Here is a 13530-nt window from a genome sequence, read left to right on the forward strand (position 1 = left end):
AAGCCCAGCCGGAGGACCCTGGATCGGGCTGCTTGGCCGGAGAGCAAAGCCTCGCTCGGCACCCAGGCGAGGGCGAGACAGACCATTGTCAGTCGGCAGCGGGGGGAGGAGGGGGCGCGCCCTGGGGCAGAGGCACCCAAAAGTCAGCGCGACCTGCGGGCGGCGAGGGGGCGCAAAGTTCCCAGGCGCGGACAACAGGAAGTGAGCAGCACCGCCAGCCGCGGGGAGGCTGCGCTGGGGGCCGGCGGCGGCGGCCAGACAAAGGAGCAAGGCAGGCGAGAGGGAAGCCGAACCTGCCCCGCAGCCGGGGACTGCCTCGTGCCCACCCCGCGCCCCCCCCCAAGAGGCGAGCCGGGGCGGGGGGGGGAGAAGACGAGGGACGAGCCCGAGCCGAGAATGTGACGCTCCGAAGGGACAGGGACAGCCGGCGGCGCGCGCCCGCCAAAGTTTCTCGCCGCCCGCCCGCCGATGCGCTCCCGAGTAACTCGTGGGCAGAGAGGAGCCGAGGACGCCGAGGGGGTTCCCCACCGGGCCCGGAGAGCGGGAGAAAGCCGAGCCGGACGGGGGCGGGGGAGAAGACCGCGCAGACCCTGACCGGCCCCGCCAACTGAAGCTCGCCCCTATGCGGTGCGAGGCGGGTGCGCCCCCGAGCCCCGCTGCGCGGTGTGTGTGCGTGAGGGTGTGTGGCGCCGCGGCCGGGCTCGGTGCCTCTCGCCGGTGCCGGGGAGCCGCGTCCTTTGGCGGAGCCAGGCAGCTAATTGCCGAGCCCCGGCCCTCATTTACATATGCAGCCTGAGTCCGCCGGAGCCGGGCCAATCCGCGCGCGGCCCCGGCCCCATTAAGCGCCATGCATTATTCACCGGCGTAATTCCCGAGCCCCATGCGCGGGCCGCGCCGCCGCCCCAGCCCGCAGCCCCGCGCACACCCCGCCCGGCGAATCCCCGCTCGCTTGCTCGGTGGGCTCGACCCCCCGCTCCTCCCGCCGCCTCCGCCTCGACTTTTTCCTGGCGAGCGATTATTTCCAGCCCCCTCCCTCCGGCCGCCCCCCTCCTGCTGATGCCGCTGCCCGAAGCAGCCCCAGGCAGCCGCAGTTAGCAGCATGTCTCGGCGCAAGCAAGCCAAGCCCCAGCATCTCAAGTCGGACGAGGAGCTGCAGGCGGAGGTAGTTTCCGAACACGGTAAGGGGCGGCTGCCGGGGTGTCTCGCTCGGGGGGAGGCGGGATTGCCTTGGATCGGTCCCCGGGCTGCGGGGAGCGCGGCTCAGAGCCGCACGGGGGCGGCGCAGCGGGGAGAAAAGTTAGCAGTTCCGCCAAGTTTCTCCCCTCCCCGCTCTGCTGGCCAGGGCGGGCGCGTCCCTCCGCGGCGGACTGCGGGGAGGCCTCTGGGTGGCCCCGGGCCGTGGGAGTGGAGGCAGGAGCCCTGGCACCCGGGAGCTCTCCTCCCCTGCCCGGCGGGGGCCATCGGCTCCCTCGCGTCCCTCAGGCCAAAGCAATCCCCGCCCCCGCCGGCCAAGTTACAAGGTGCTCTCGCGGCCGGGGGCTGCAGAGAGAGCCGCAAAGTGGAGCTCCGCCGGGACGGGCTGGGGTGCGCTGCGCCGAGGGAGGGGGGGCGGCTCCAGCCACGGTCCCAACAAACCCGGCCGCTCCCTCCACTCCTCCGTGGCCCATCCCGTTCCCCAGGGCAATGCGGTTCCAGGGGCGAGGTTTCAGCGTTCTTCTCCTCTGCCCCCCCCCCCACCGCAGGCTGGAGAAGCTTGTGGGGGAAGCGGGGGTAGGACAGAGCCCCTAGGGACAGGGGGCATTGTCATCGCTGGGTTGGGGAAGTTGGCTGGCTGGGGGACCAGAGTTTGTCCAGCAGAGCCTGAACGCTCTTGTCCCTTTCTTTCCCTCCCTGCGATCTTTGCTCCCCCTCTCAGTTCCAGCTCTTCTGGGCTCTGCTCTGGTTAATATGAGTGCTAATGACTACAAACGATCACCGCCACCATCAGCGTTCACAACAACCACATGGAGTGAGAAGGTTTATTTTTCCCACCCATCGGCCATGACTCCCACACAAACATGCACAGAGGTATACATGCCTCGTTTAATATGGCTAGAGTGCCCACCCTGCCTGTAAACACGTGTCCCGTGGTTGCAGGGATCCTTTTTCCTCCTTCTACGCAATATTTTTACAAATGGGCTTTCAAACTTTGTAAATGTGCAATTACCAGTACTGATTAGAGGTAACATTTGCAAAAACATCCTGTGGTCCTCAGTTTTCCTTGCTTGTGTTCAGGGTTTCCATGGGAAAGTTTTCTTTTCCTTCTTCATACAATTTATCTTTTTAGTTTCTTGCACAGACAGTGAGACACTATTTCTAGCCTCCCTTGTTCCTTTGTTTTACCAAAACAACAACAAATAACATGCAGAAACTACACCACTTGATCCTTGTGCTTCAAAACTAGAATGAATTACAAGCTGTATGATGGGGGGTGGGGGAGCATGAAAGTTGGAGCCTAAGGAGAATTTTGAACTATTGTATCTGAAGTTCACAACTTGAAGCTTAGGGTAGTGTGAATCTACTTCAGCAGGTTAAAACATCTGTCAGATTGGCAAATCTTCAAATCCAGGACTGCCACCACCTCTTTCTCCTTCCCAGGGTATTTTTTGGAGGTGGGGGAAGGTTGGCCTCCACTGTCCGGGGAAGGGAGAGAAGGGGTGCTACCACTTCTGGAAAAGCCTTTGGATACTGACAGAGACAGGCAAGGAAATGTTTCTTTTTGTTAAAGCTGAAGAACAAAACATTGTGTATTTTTATTTTACATCAGTAGAAACATAGCAGTGGCACCGTGAGAATTAAATTGAAATTTTTTGCCATTGTGGAAACAAGATTAAACAAACATAGTATCCATTAAGAGGATTCTTAGTTTAAAAGATTCTCATTTACAAACTTTTATATGTTCAACATCCATTTGAGTACAGGGGGAAAAACACTCCATTACTTCATTATGCCACTTCTGGTGAGTCAATATGTAGAAAAAATGCTTAAACTATTTTTGTTTTGCTTTGTTTTCTGAGTCTTATCTATGTAGCCATGTCACCCGAGATTAGAACAGGAGATATGCTAAAAAGAAACGCTTGCATATGGTGGGTAGATTAAGGACAAAGAATCTTTTTGTCATGGAAATATATATATTTTTTTTGGTTTTGTTTTGTTTACTTCATCACATAGAATTTCTCACACTTGGTTTGTTTTGTATTGCCCTCAATGACTACATGATCAAATGAATGGATTTATTTCTGCCGAATGAGAAAGACAGTCTTTCCATCAAAAGGACTACATTGCATCCCAGTGAGGAATTTTAAAGCGTTATTATTGTGGTCCCTGAATAGCTCAAAATCGGCTTTCACAGCAGCCCTAAAATGCAACAATGTAAATACTTCTCAGCCTTAGAAGGCTGTTATCAAAATGTGCTGTGTCCCCTTTTATTAACACATATTTAAATAATGGAATGAAACTCCTTGTAGTTAACAATAAAAAAGCTTGAGCGGTGTTATTGGTTTTTCACTTTCATTTCAGAAATGTGAACAAGGTGAACTTAGTAGTGTAAACAAGTTGAACGATATGTAGTGCACATTTGTGTAGTGTAAAATCATTTGCACTTTATAATAAAAAATGCAAATACTGCAGCTTTTAAAAGTACAAGTATATTGAGGTACCCAAAGAAGATCTTAGAATTAAAACAGGTCTTTCAAGTCAGTGCTTTTCATTTCCATTCACAGTTGCAATCAAGAGATTGCCACAGTTCCTGACATATTTTGCAACAGGCCAAAAATAGTCTGTCCAGGACAGAACAGAGGAAGAGCCCCTTTGTGGGGGATCGGGGGTTTAAAGTAAATGAAGTAACAGCTCTTTTATGTTCGTATTCTTTTACACATTCAAGAGTATTTACACTCTGATGGAAATTATAGATAACCCAATCTTAAATTGAGGAAGCTTATTTATTTAATGTAAGCATATGTTTAATATCATTATCGAAATATATTTTCACAAAGTTAACTATTTTATTTGCATGTCCTATAGTTATATTACTTGTAATTAAAACAATGCAGAAGCAAAAGGAAACCTGACAGTCTGGAAAACAGAATAGAAGATAAACAGCAGGCTGTATTTAAAGTTATAGGGAGGCCAGTCAGCTTAGGTGGCGGTTACAATGGGAGCTTTAGAATTGTAGTAAATAATTTTTGAAGTCAGTTTGGATGACAGCATAATGCAGCTGAGTTCAAACAACACAACTGTCTCAGTATGGGCAGTTTGGTGAGAAAGTGTTTGAAATCTGAAGATATTTGACAATGTCACAAAATACACATTGACATTCCGAAAATCATTTTAAATGATTTTTTTTAACGTGGAAAAATAAAATACACCTTTTGTAGACTGGAAAAGAAATATTTTCAAACAATGAGTAATGATAGTTTACTCAGCCAGATATGTTGTATACTGATGGAAAAAAAAGATATTTATTCACATGACATTTTAAGGATGCCATGTTGAAACAGAATGATGGAAATCATTTACAAAGTGAGATAGAAAAATTGAAAAAACTGTTATCAAATGCAACATGCTCTTCCTGTGTAAGAAAAATATATCTTAGATATTAATGTGTTAAATTTCTAGCAGTACTGTTTTTCCTAAATCAATAGATTATAGACAATTAAAAATTGTGTCCTGCTAGAGAGAAGAGAAATAGCACATGCGGTTTTTTACTCAGATTAATTCATGATATTAAGTGAAGAACATGAGCTTAGCATTTTAAAAGTAGGAATAATTGAACAAAGTTTTTTATTATGTTAAAAAAGTGATTCCAGGGCTGCTACTCTAAAGTTCTAATAAGAGTAACTATGGCAATTGATGCTTTGAACTGTTTTCATTCTAAGCTAATGGCTGAGATGTATTATTGTTTGCTTTGAGAGGAAAGGAATACCTTAAAAAGGAAGGAAGTAGTGGCAGTCTTTAAAATGATTTTGCAACTTAACGTGTATTTATTAAAAATACTGGCCACTATTACATTAAAAAGTTGTGGGGGGGTTACATTTGCAAAATTCATGGTATGCTCTAATGCCTGTATTTTTGACTGCTGGTGAACTGGAATTACGTAGTTTATTGTCTAACATCTACTAGCTAGACTAGTGCAATGTTTTTGAAGTTATATATGATTACACCAATTCAGTGTAATCAGTTTTCTTTTAAAAAAACACTATTTGATATATGTGTTTATATAAATTAAACACATACCCTAAAAGAACATACCTGCATTTAAAATATAAAAAACAAACAATCAGAAACCCCCCAGAGTTTACCTCACGTAATTTAGAAATGTAATGTTTATTCTCTAGAGCTTGAAAGGTGGCAGTAAGCTATCAGTAAACTTGAATCTCCTATGGCTTTGCAAACACTCTTTTGGAAGCAACAGCCCCAGAGGTTGCTTATTTGGTTTGAAAAATAATATTTTAAGATAAATCAGAAATATTACTGATTAATTGCCAGTTTACTATATAGGATAAGTGACATTGTTTGCTTAAGTTCTTTTGGAATTCTCGTACATACTTTATATACCAACTTTGTAGCATATAATTTTGTTGATAATTTTGATTCTGTTCAAAGAGGACAAAGGAAAAAATGTGTGGATTAACCAAAAGAATTATTGAAAAAGTTAATTGTTTAATGCAAAATAATGGGGAAAGAATTGGGTCAAATTTCATTTTGTGCTGCCAGTCTCAGAAGTTTTACCGTTTATCTTGAGGTGAGCATATGGATATTTTTTCTTTCTTTGGGAAATTTTCTAAGGTTCCAGATTGACTTCTGTATGATAAATAGCAGCAGCCTACTAGTATATTTACATGTAAATCTTGGAAATTTTACTTCTACAATATCTGAAAAAAATTAATTCAAGCTACTAGTATTCACATTTCTTTTTAAAGAAAAGTGTATTAAAAAACAAATGTCCATAAATTCTACTTGTGAAAAGCAGTTTAAGTCCTGGAAGATTTTTTTGGGAAGGCAGGGGAAGGGAAGTATATAGGATTTTTGTTTGTTTGGGATTTCTTGTTTTGGTTTCTTTCCTCCCTTTATGATTTGTTGTCTGATTGCCAAGCCGGTATTGCCCATTGCCTCAGTAGTTAAGTCAGTTAGATTTTCAGATAATAAAACAAATCTGTTGTGACATTCAGATAGTTCAGTTCTCACATTTTATACAAAATAAAGCACACCTAAAACACTTCCTCCAGAATATTTCATCTGTAAAATGACAGTGATCACTTATAAACTTTTCAGAGGAAGTATTGTTAAAGCTGGTTACAATGGTTCATTTTTGTTGAACAGTACATTTCACGGTAGAAATCCAAATCCTGCTAGCTTTACCCTTGCAAAACCTCCCACTGAATTTGAGAAGGGTTTTCCATGATTAAATTGAGCAGTATTTAAACCATAATGTACTTTTAGAGTCAGGCTTAAGGGTTGTGCCTTTACAGATGGTTTCTCTTTTTTTTTTTTTTTTTCCATGGGATGGAGGAAGGAATATTGGAAAATGGAAAAGCTAGAAAAAAAACCATGCTATAGATGAATGGTAGAAAACAAAACCTCATGGAATCTTAAAGTTGTTATTTGAAATAACTGAGCAAAATGAGACTGGCTTTGAGGTTTTTGTTTTGTTCTAACTTGCTATACACTATTAGTACACCCACACAACATTAAAAACAGATTTTTTCAAATTTTCTCAGCACTGACTTTGTTAATATAATGCCTTTCCCCCCGCCCCTCAAAAATTCCAGACCCCCTGTGCTGGAAAATGCATCAATAAATAATACCTTTGACAATAATATGACTGGAACGTCTAAATATTTTGCAGTATGTTTCTGTCTTTTTCAGTCCCCGCTTAAACAGGTTAAGTTTTCAAGACCACCCCTTTTGTATTTTCTGTGCCTTAGTGTCCAGCGTACTATAGAAAGTCTATTAGGTTTCGGTGAAAAGGTGGGATTGCATTGAGTGCCAACAAGCTTCCAAAGGACTCTCCCTGAGGGTGGGTAGTTAGAAGTGCTTTAACAAGGCTTGCTGATTTAACCTTTGCCTGCTTTGCCCTGCCAGGGGTGGCCACTAGATGTCAAGCTTATAATACAATTAGTACATCTGTGCAGTTGACCTTGGCAGCACGGCTTACCACTGTTCTGTTAAGTGTTAACACTGAATTTGAGTGTTAACTAGAGATCCCTGTGAGTTTGCTGCATGCTGTACAACTTATCAAATGCCCATCTAGTTCAGGACAAGTGTTTACAGTTCTTAAAGAAGGAAAAGGGTTTCCTTTTGTGTGGCCTTGCATCCTTGAACTGCTTAATTAACCCTGCAGGTGCCATAGCACTTTTGTTTCAATTAATCAAAACAGCCTTATTATTCACCCTTTCAGGAGGGCCCTCCAAATGGCTCCCCTTGGTAATTCCATGGTATGATTTTATATCTGGGTAATATGTTTCATAAACTGCAGATGACTAGCAGTAATAGGTTTCGTTGGCTTTTTATGCAGCTCTAGTTACCCAACTCAACACTACAGGAGAGGGAATGGCAAAATGAACTGAGCTACATAATTAGCACTGAATAACTTAGAGTTCAATCCTACAGACCCGTGTGCACGTGAGTAACTTTTACTCACAGAAGCAGTCTCATTGACTTAAACGTTTGTGCGTTTATTTCTCTTGTGCTTAAGCCTTCGCAGGATTGGCCTTGGAATTGGCTTCTCATATTTGTGGTTCTGTAAACACAGACTGTCTATTCTTTTAGGGTTTGTTCAGAGATTGGCCTATTTTATTTTGCAGAGGTAGGCAGTCTAAAATCACATTAATGTAGTTTAAGGCTTAGTTAATCATCAACTTTCTGAAACAAGGAAATTATGTAAAAGCCTGGTGTTTTATTACATTCTTTAGCCTTATTTGATTTTGTACTTGGTTTCAGTACTGGTTATATTAGAGTTATCAACCTTGAAATTGTAAGGAAGCCTAATAAAAATTACTGTATTTTTGAAAAAACTTATGTTTGTGTATATTTAATTTGTATTTTATAGATATCAGTGGAGTGAATAGCTTATTGTATATGGTTTTGAAAGCATAACAAACATATTATTATTTTATACACTATCTTGCACAGATATTCCAAAAAATTGTGAATGTTGTATCCCTTCCATATCTGCATACATGCATAACAGCACGAGTGTTTTGGAAAACTAGTGCTTCACTGCACAAATTAGAAACTCAAATGTTTCAAACAGAAGACAGTGACTGTGCCACAGGTGGCTGTTACTTAACAAATTCTGAGATTTAGGCCACTGAATAGATCAAGCTAAGTGTGCCAGGTCAATGCAAGTTTTTGCATAGCAAGAGTGCCCTCCACTGTTCAAATCCATGTTAACAGCTTTTGTGTTCTGTGAAAAAGGACAGAAAAAATTTCTATTGAGCCTGGAATTTCTTTTCCATTGTTAAACACAGTAGGGGTCTCTATTTGTCTCCTCCTGTTTCACAGCTTGGGCTCAGTATGTGATAATTCATCTTTCTTTATGGGATTCAAAGCTATCATAAAGAGTTAAAAAGAATTAATTTGCAAGAAAATAAATGTCTTCTAACAATTTAAGAAAACTTTTAAAATGCTTTGTACATTTTAGGAGATAAAGCTAATGCAAAAAGTAGTAATATTGTTCTCAAAGATCAATCAATTGTAAGGATACTGGCTCATGGGAAAGTTAATATTTTTGGAAGAAAATAAATTTTTGTGTTTCTATGTATTTTTAAAAAACAAAAATTATGCTTCAAAAAATTTTCCACTATGACAAAATGTTAAATATTTTTCCAACTATCTATTTCACCACCTTTTAGTAATTGGTAAGCATATTTATAAAATCCTTTACTATAGATACAGACAAAATTGCTCAGACCTGTAGTTTGAAATAACTCTGAGACTTGCACTCAAGAGCCTTAGTTTTATGATTAGAGGACATTTTTACCTTTAACATTCTGGGTTACATAGGAAGGAAGGATAATTTGTCTTTCGATGAAACTTTTGTGTAGTTCATATATTGCTTTCCCAAAAAAAGATTGGTAGTTTTAAATTTTTTGACACATTTTTGGATTTTTCTTAATATTTTGTTATAAAGTTTAAATAACATGTTAACATTTGAAAGTATACTAATTCTAAAAAAAGATTGTTTTTATTACTTTAATGGTTTTATCTGATTAATTCTATTGTGAAAGTATGTACAATTACGAAGCGCACAATTTGTCTTTTATTATGTCACTGGAACAAATGGATAGTAAAACATGTTGCTAGAGACCATATTTTAGATTGAAAAGATCCCCATCTAATATAATTGAAACTGTGCTTTTTCAAGTTTCAAGTCATTTATAGCAAAACTCTAGGTGATTTTTAATAATAGTTTAAAACAGAAACCAAGCTGAAATATGATGATATAGTTTTGGCTTCTTCCATATTGTAAAACAGTTTGTCCTAAGAAAATGGCATTTAGCTGACAGTCAGCATGCATTTAGAGTTATTCTTACATGCATTTAGAGTTATTCTTAATACTGTAAATTTGAAATACTTAATTGAAGCCCATTTCAGAGCTATAAATGGTATTTAGTATTGCTAAACCATGCACGTGTTATCTTTTCTCTCACACATATCGAAAAACTTTAGCTTTCTGGTAGCGTACATGAGAATGTCCTACTGTAAAAATAGTAGAATCTTTAAATAGGGTCTACAATCCTTATATACCTATACACAGGGTTCATCACTGCCATTTTCCCACTAGATTTACACATTTCCTCATCTTAACTGAAGGATCCCTCTATCATGTAAGTCATTTTCCCACCTTCTGTTTCTCTCAGACTACAAGAAAGAAGATTAACACTGTATTCCATATAAAGATGCCTCGCTAGAACGAGAACAGGTTTTGATGAGTACAGCTAGTGACATTAGTAAAATAGAATTCTCTCTACATCAACAACTTGTGCTTCCCAAAGAGTATCAACAGAGCACACAAGTAGTACAAGATACAACAGTAACAAAAATGGCTTCCTCAAAACATCTTAAAATAAATTAACATGAAAGGTCCAGACCCTCAGCTGGAATAAATTGGCATGCATCTAGTGAGGTCAGTGCAGTTAACAGTGATATTTACAGTAGCTGGAGATCTGGTCCTAAGTAGCTTTGTGGATGTGCTGGCTACAAATTTTCACTGGCTTTTATGCAGTCACCCTTGTGTACTGTAAATTTATTGTGCATTCCTTGACCATTAGCAGCTTTAGATAGTTGTTGAACTGCTAGTGAGAAAAATCAAATAAGTGAGAAGTTAGTGGCCGAATCCCTGAAGCTGGAACTCAAGCAAAACTGCTATTCACCTCTCACTGCCTTAGTAACCCCTACAGGGTTTTCTAGGGTGTTACCTTGCAGGGGGCTGCAAAATTAAGCAGCTACTCTATCAACTGCAAAAAAAAGTCTGTGCAAAACTTCACTGAAGTAACACGCTTTGACTATATGGCCAAAAACAATTTTTATTTTCTACAGAAATAAAGATGTAAAATACTGCACAATTTAATTTAATCACTTTTATTTTAGAAGAGGAAGAGTGAAGGCAAGTGTAAAACATAAGGCAAATGCTAAATAAATTAGTGAAGTATTCCATCAGTAGTACAAGTCGAGACTACTATGAAAAACAGCTTCTTGGTTTAAAACTATAACAGATTTAAAGGTTGAACAGTGTGGAATATGATAAAATGGTGAGATGAATTCCCTCTAACCAATATAGTTTTTCATATAAGTACTACGCTAGAATTTTATCAGACAGCAAAATAAATGGTTTCTGATAAGTATGGGCAACATGGGGCAGTCCGTTTTTCAGCAGATGCAAAAATCAGTGGCACAGTATGGCACTATCTTATTTTATTTTTTGAACTGAAAGTAGTGTAAGAATACAAGTTCAAAATATACGAACGTACGCCCCATTCCAGTGACTGCCTTTTTATTTAATTTTATTTTTGTAAAGAGAATAGTTAGAACTCACTGTTTTCACTTATGTAATTCTTTTCCAAAGTGTGTGCGTGTGTGGTGCTTGATCTTAAAAGGTGGTGCTCGGTTGACTAGTCCAATTTACTTCAGTGGAATTCCTTGCATAAGTAAGGGTTGCTCGCTTGAGTAAGGCCTTGCAGCATTGGGTGCTTAGCCTATAATTCTACAAAGCACCACTCAGAAAGTGCTGTACAATCAGTAAATAATGTTTGCATGTCAGATTAATGTTTCCTACAATTAATAACATCTGTTTGCTTCTAGTATAGAAGTAAAGCTTTGGGAAGGTTATAAGTATTTTTGTTGATTAGTTTTTAAAAACATGTTTCAGAAAAATATCAAAAGGATCTCTTCTGGCTCAGAGACATCTGTTGGATGCTGTGTGTGTGTGTGTGTGTGTGTTTTGGGGCTTATTTTTACAAATACTTTCTACAATGCTTTTTTAAAATGCTATTTTTGGAAAAAAATCTTTTTTTTTTTAAATAGATGACTTATGTGGCTCTGTTGTTTGAAAAGTATTCTGGATATTTGTATTCCTGTTGTTTTGGAGGGGAATCCAAAAGGCAGAGCTTTTCCTCAGTCTTTGAGGGCCCAAACCTACTCCCATGGAACTCAGTGAGAGGTTTGCCATCAGTTGCAGTGGGAGCAAGAATAGGTACGAATAGTCTAACAATATTGTGTCATGGTATTTCATATTTTCAGTTCAGGAGACACACTTGAAATGTAAAATGTTACTTTTCTTGATTTTATGCACCCATGTAACAGGCTGGTGATAGCTCTGATTGTATTATAGAGACCCATGTTGATAGCCTCTCAGGTGCAGCAGCTTAGATTTCGATTGAAAGCTTGTGTCCTTGTATTTCTTAGTTGCCACATTCTAAATCAGAAGACTCCCTCTAATTAGAAAAAAAATATATTTTTGAAATAATGAGACCACTTTTAAATTTGGATGTAATAATTTATTATACCTTGTCAGAAATAATTATATGGGTTGTATTTGAGCCATTCGTTCTAGATTAGAGAACTGCCATTTTTGAATGGCTCTATTATGAGTATCCATCAACAATGGCTGAAATCTGTTTTGCAGGGTTTGTTCAGAGGAAGATCTCCCTACTGGAAAAAAATAAGCAGTGTTTAGTTAAAATGGTAATAAGAGAAATGATCAGGTTAGACACTGTTAATAAGTATCCAACCCTACCAAATAAAAAAGAGAGGAAAGGGAGAAACCTTTGCCCAACCTCCTGGTATATTTGGAAGTGAACACTGGAAAAACTACATACATTAAAAACTCACAAAGGACTAAATCTGCGCTCTTTAATCAGGCAACACTCCCACAAAAGCCAGTGGGCTCTGAGTAAGGACTACAGGATCAGGCTCCAAGACTGTAAAAAATGTAAATCTGTAATGTAAATAAAGATGTGTTTGAATTGTCTTGTTCAGAGAGACTTGAGGAAAAAAGTACTATTAGAACATGAGTGTAAAACATAAATACTGAAATGTCCTGCTTTTTCTTATACTTTGTGTGCTCTCCAAAATGTCAGGAGCTTCCCTTCTAAAATTACATTGAAAGTAGGCTTTTTTTAATAATAACTTTTAAACTACGTTTAATAGTACAGTCTTTTAGCATGCTTCTGGCAGTAACATTTCCACCTCTTTTTCACGGTGTGAATAATGTTTCATATCAATACTTTATAGTAAAAATGTGCAATATGTAAAATGTCATTTTATATGTATGTTAGGTGGGTGGTGCTTAGTGATAAGGATTATGTTCTGAAGTTGACTAATGTATGAGCTTTAGCATTGGAGGCTAAAGCCCTGAATAATAGGGTTATATTTAATTGTGTTTTACTCGGATGATATTTTTCCTGAAGAAAAATCAATAAAATAATTGTTAATACTGAAATAAATGCTTTGTTTTTAGGTAGCAGAAACAATGGGACTTTGTGTTTGTAATATATATTAAAAATACCTTATATTATTTCCTTATAATAAAATGCAATGCTGTGTATATGTAAACATATTTAAACTGAACTTCTATTAAAAATCATTAAACAGAATTTATGCACATTTTATATTTTACACTTTTAAAAATACAACTTAATACATAAAGATATAATTTAAAAGTCATTTTAGAAACCTGGGAATAAACACATACTGCCCAGGCTTCTAGCCCTTTTGTAGGTGAAACTGGTTATTGAAATCTGTAGAAAGTTTTGACCATGTAAGAACTTCAAGACCTAATCCAGAATGATACCAAATGTGATATGTTTAAAATTCAGTATAAAATGTAACATATGTTGAGGAAAATAATCAATGGTTGGGAAACTAACTAGAGGATTTCAAGCATTAACCTCTCTTATTTTCTTTTCCTAAAATGCTTTTTCTAAAATATTTTTGTTTCATAATATAAGTTCTGCGTTCTTTTGATGGAATTCTCAGCATCTGTATTTA

General features: G+C 39.4%; 1 protein-coding gene across 3 annotated transcripts in view; it reads left to right on the top strand.

Annotated features, from left to right (window-relative positions):
• Positions 1-235: 235 nt before the first annotated feature.
• Positions 236-13530, top strand: part of SALL3 (spalt like transcription factor 3) — a 43212-nt gene continuing 29917 nt past the window's right edge. For all 3 annotated transcript variants that reach the window (XM_074987540.1, XM_074987538.1, XM_074987539.1), the window contains exon 1: positions 236-1178. In XM_074987540.1, coding sequence (XP_074843641.1) covers positions 1100-1178 — 79 coding nt within the window. In that variant the 5' untranslated portion in view covers positions 236-1099. The remainder of the gene's footprint in view (positions 1179-13530) is intronic.

Source organism: Carettochelys insculpta, chromosome 2, assembly GCF_033958435.1.
Source record: "Carettochelys insculpta isolate YL-2023 chromosome 2, ASM3395843v1, whole genome shotgun sequence".
Lineage (NCBI taxonomy): Eukaryota > Metazoa > Chordata > Testudines > Carettochelyidae > Carettochelys > Carettochelys insculpta.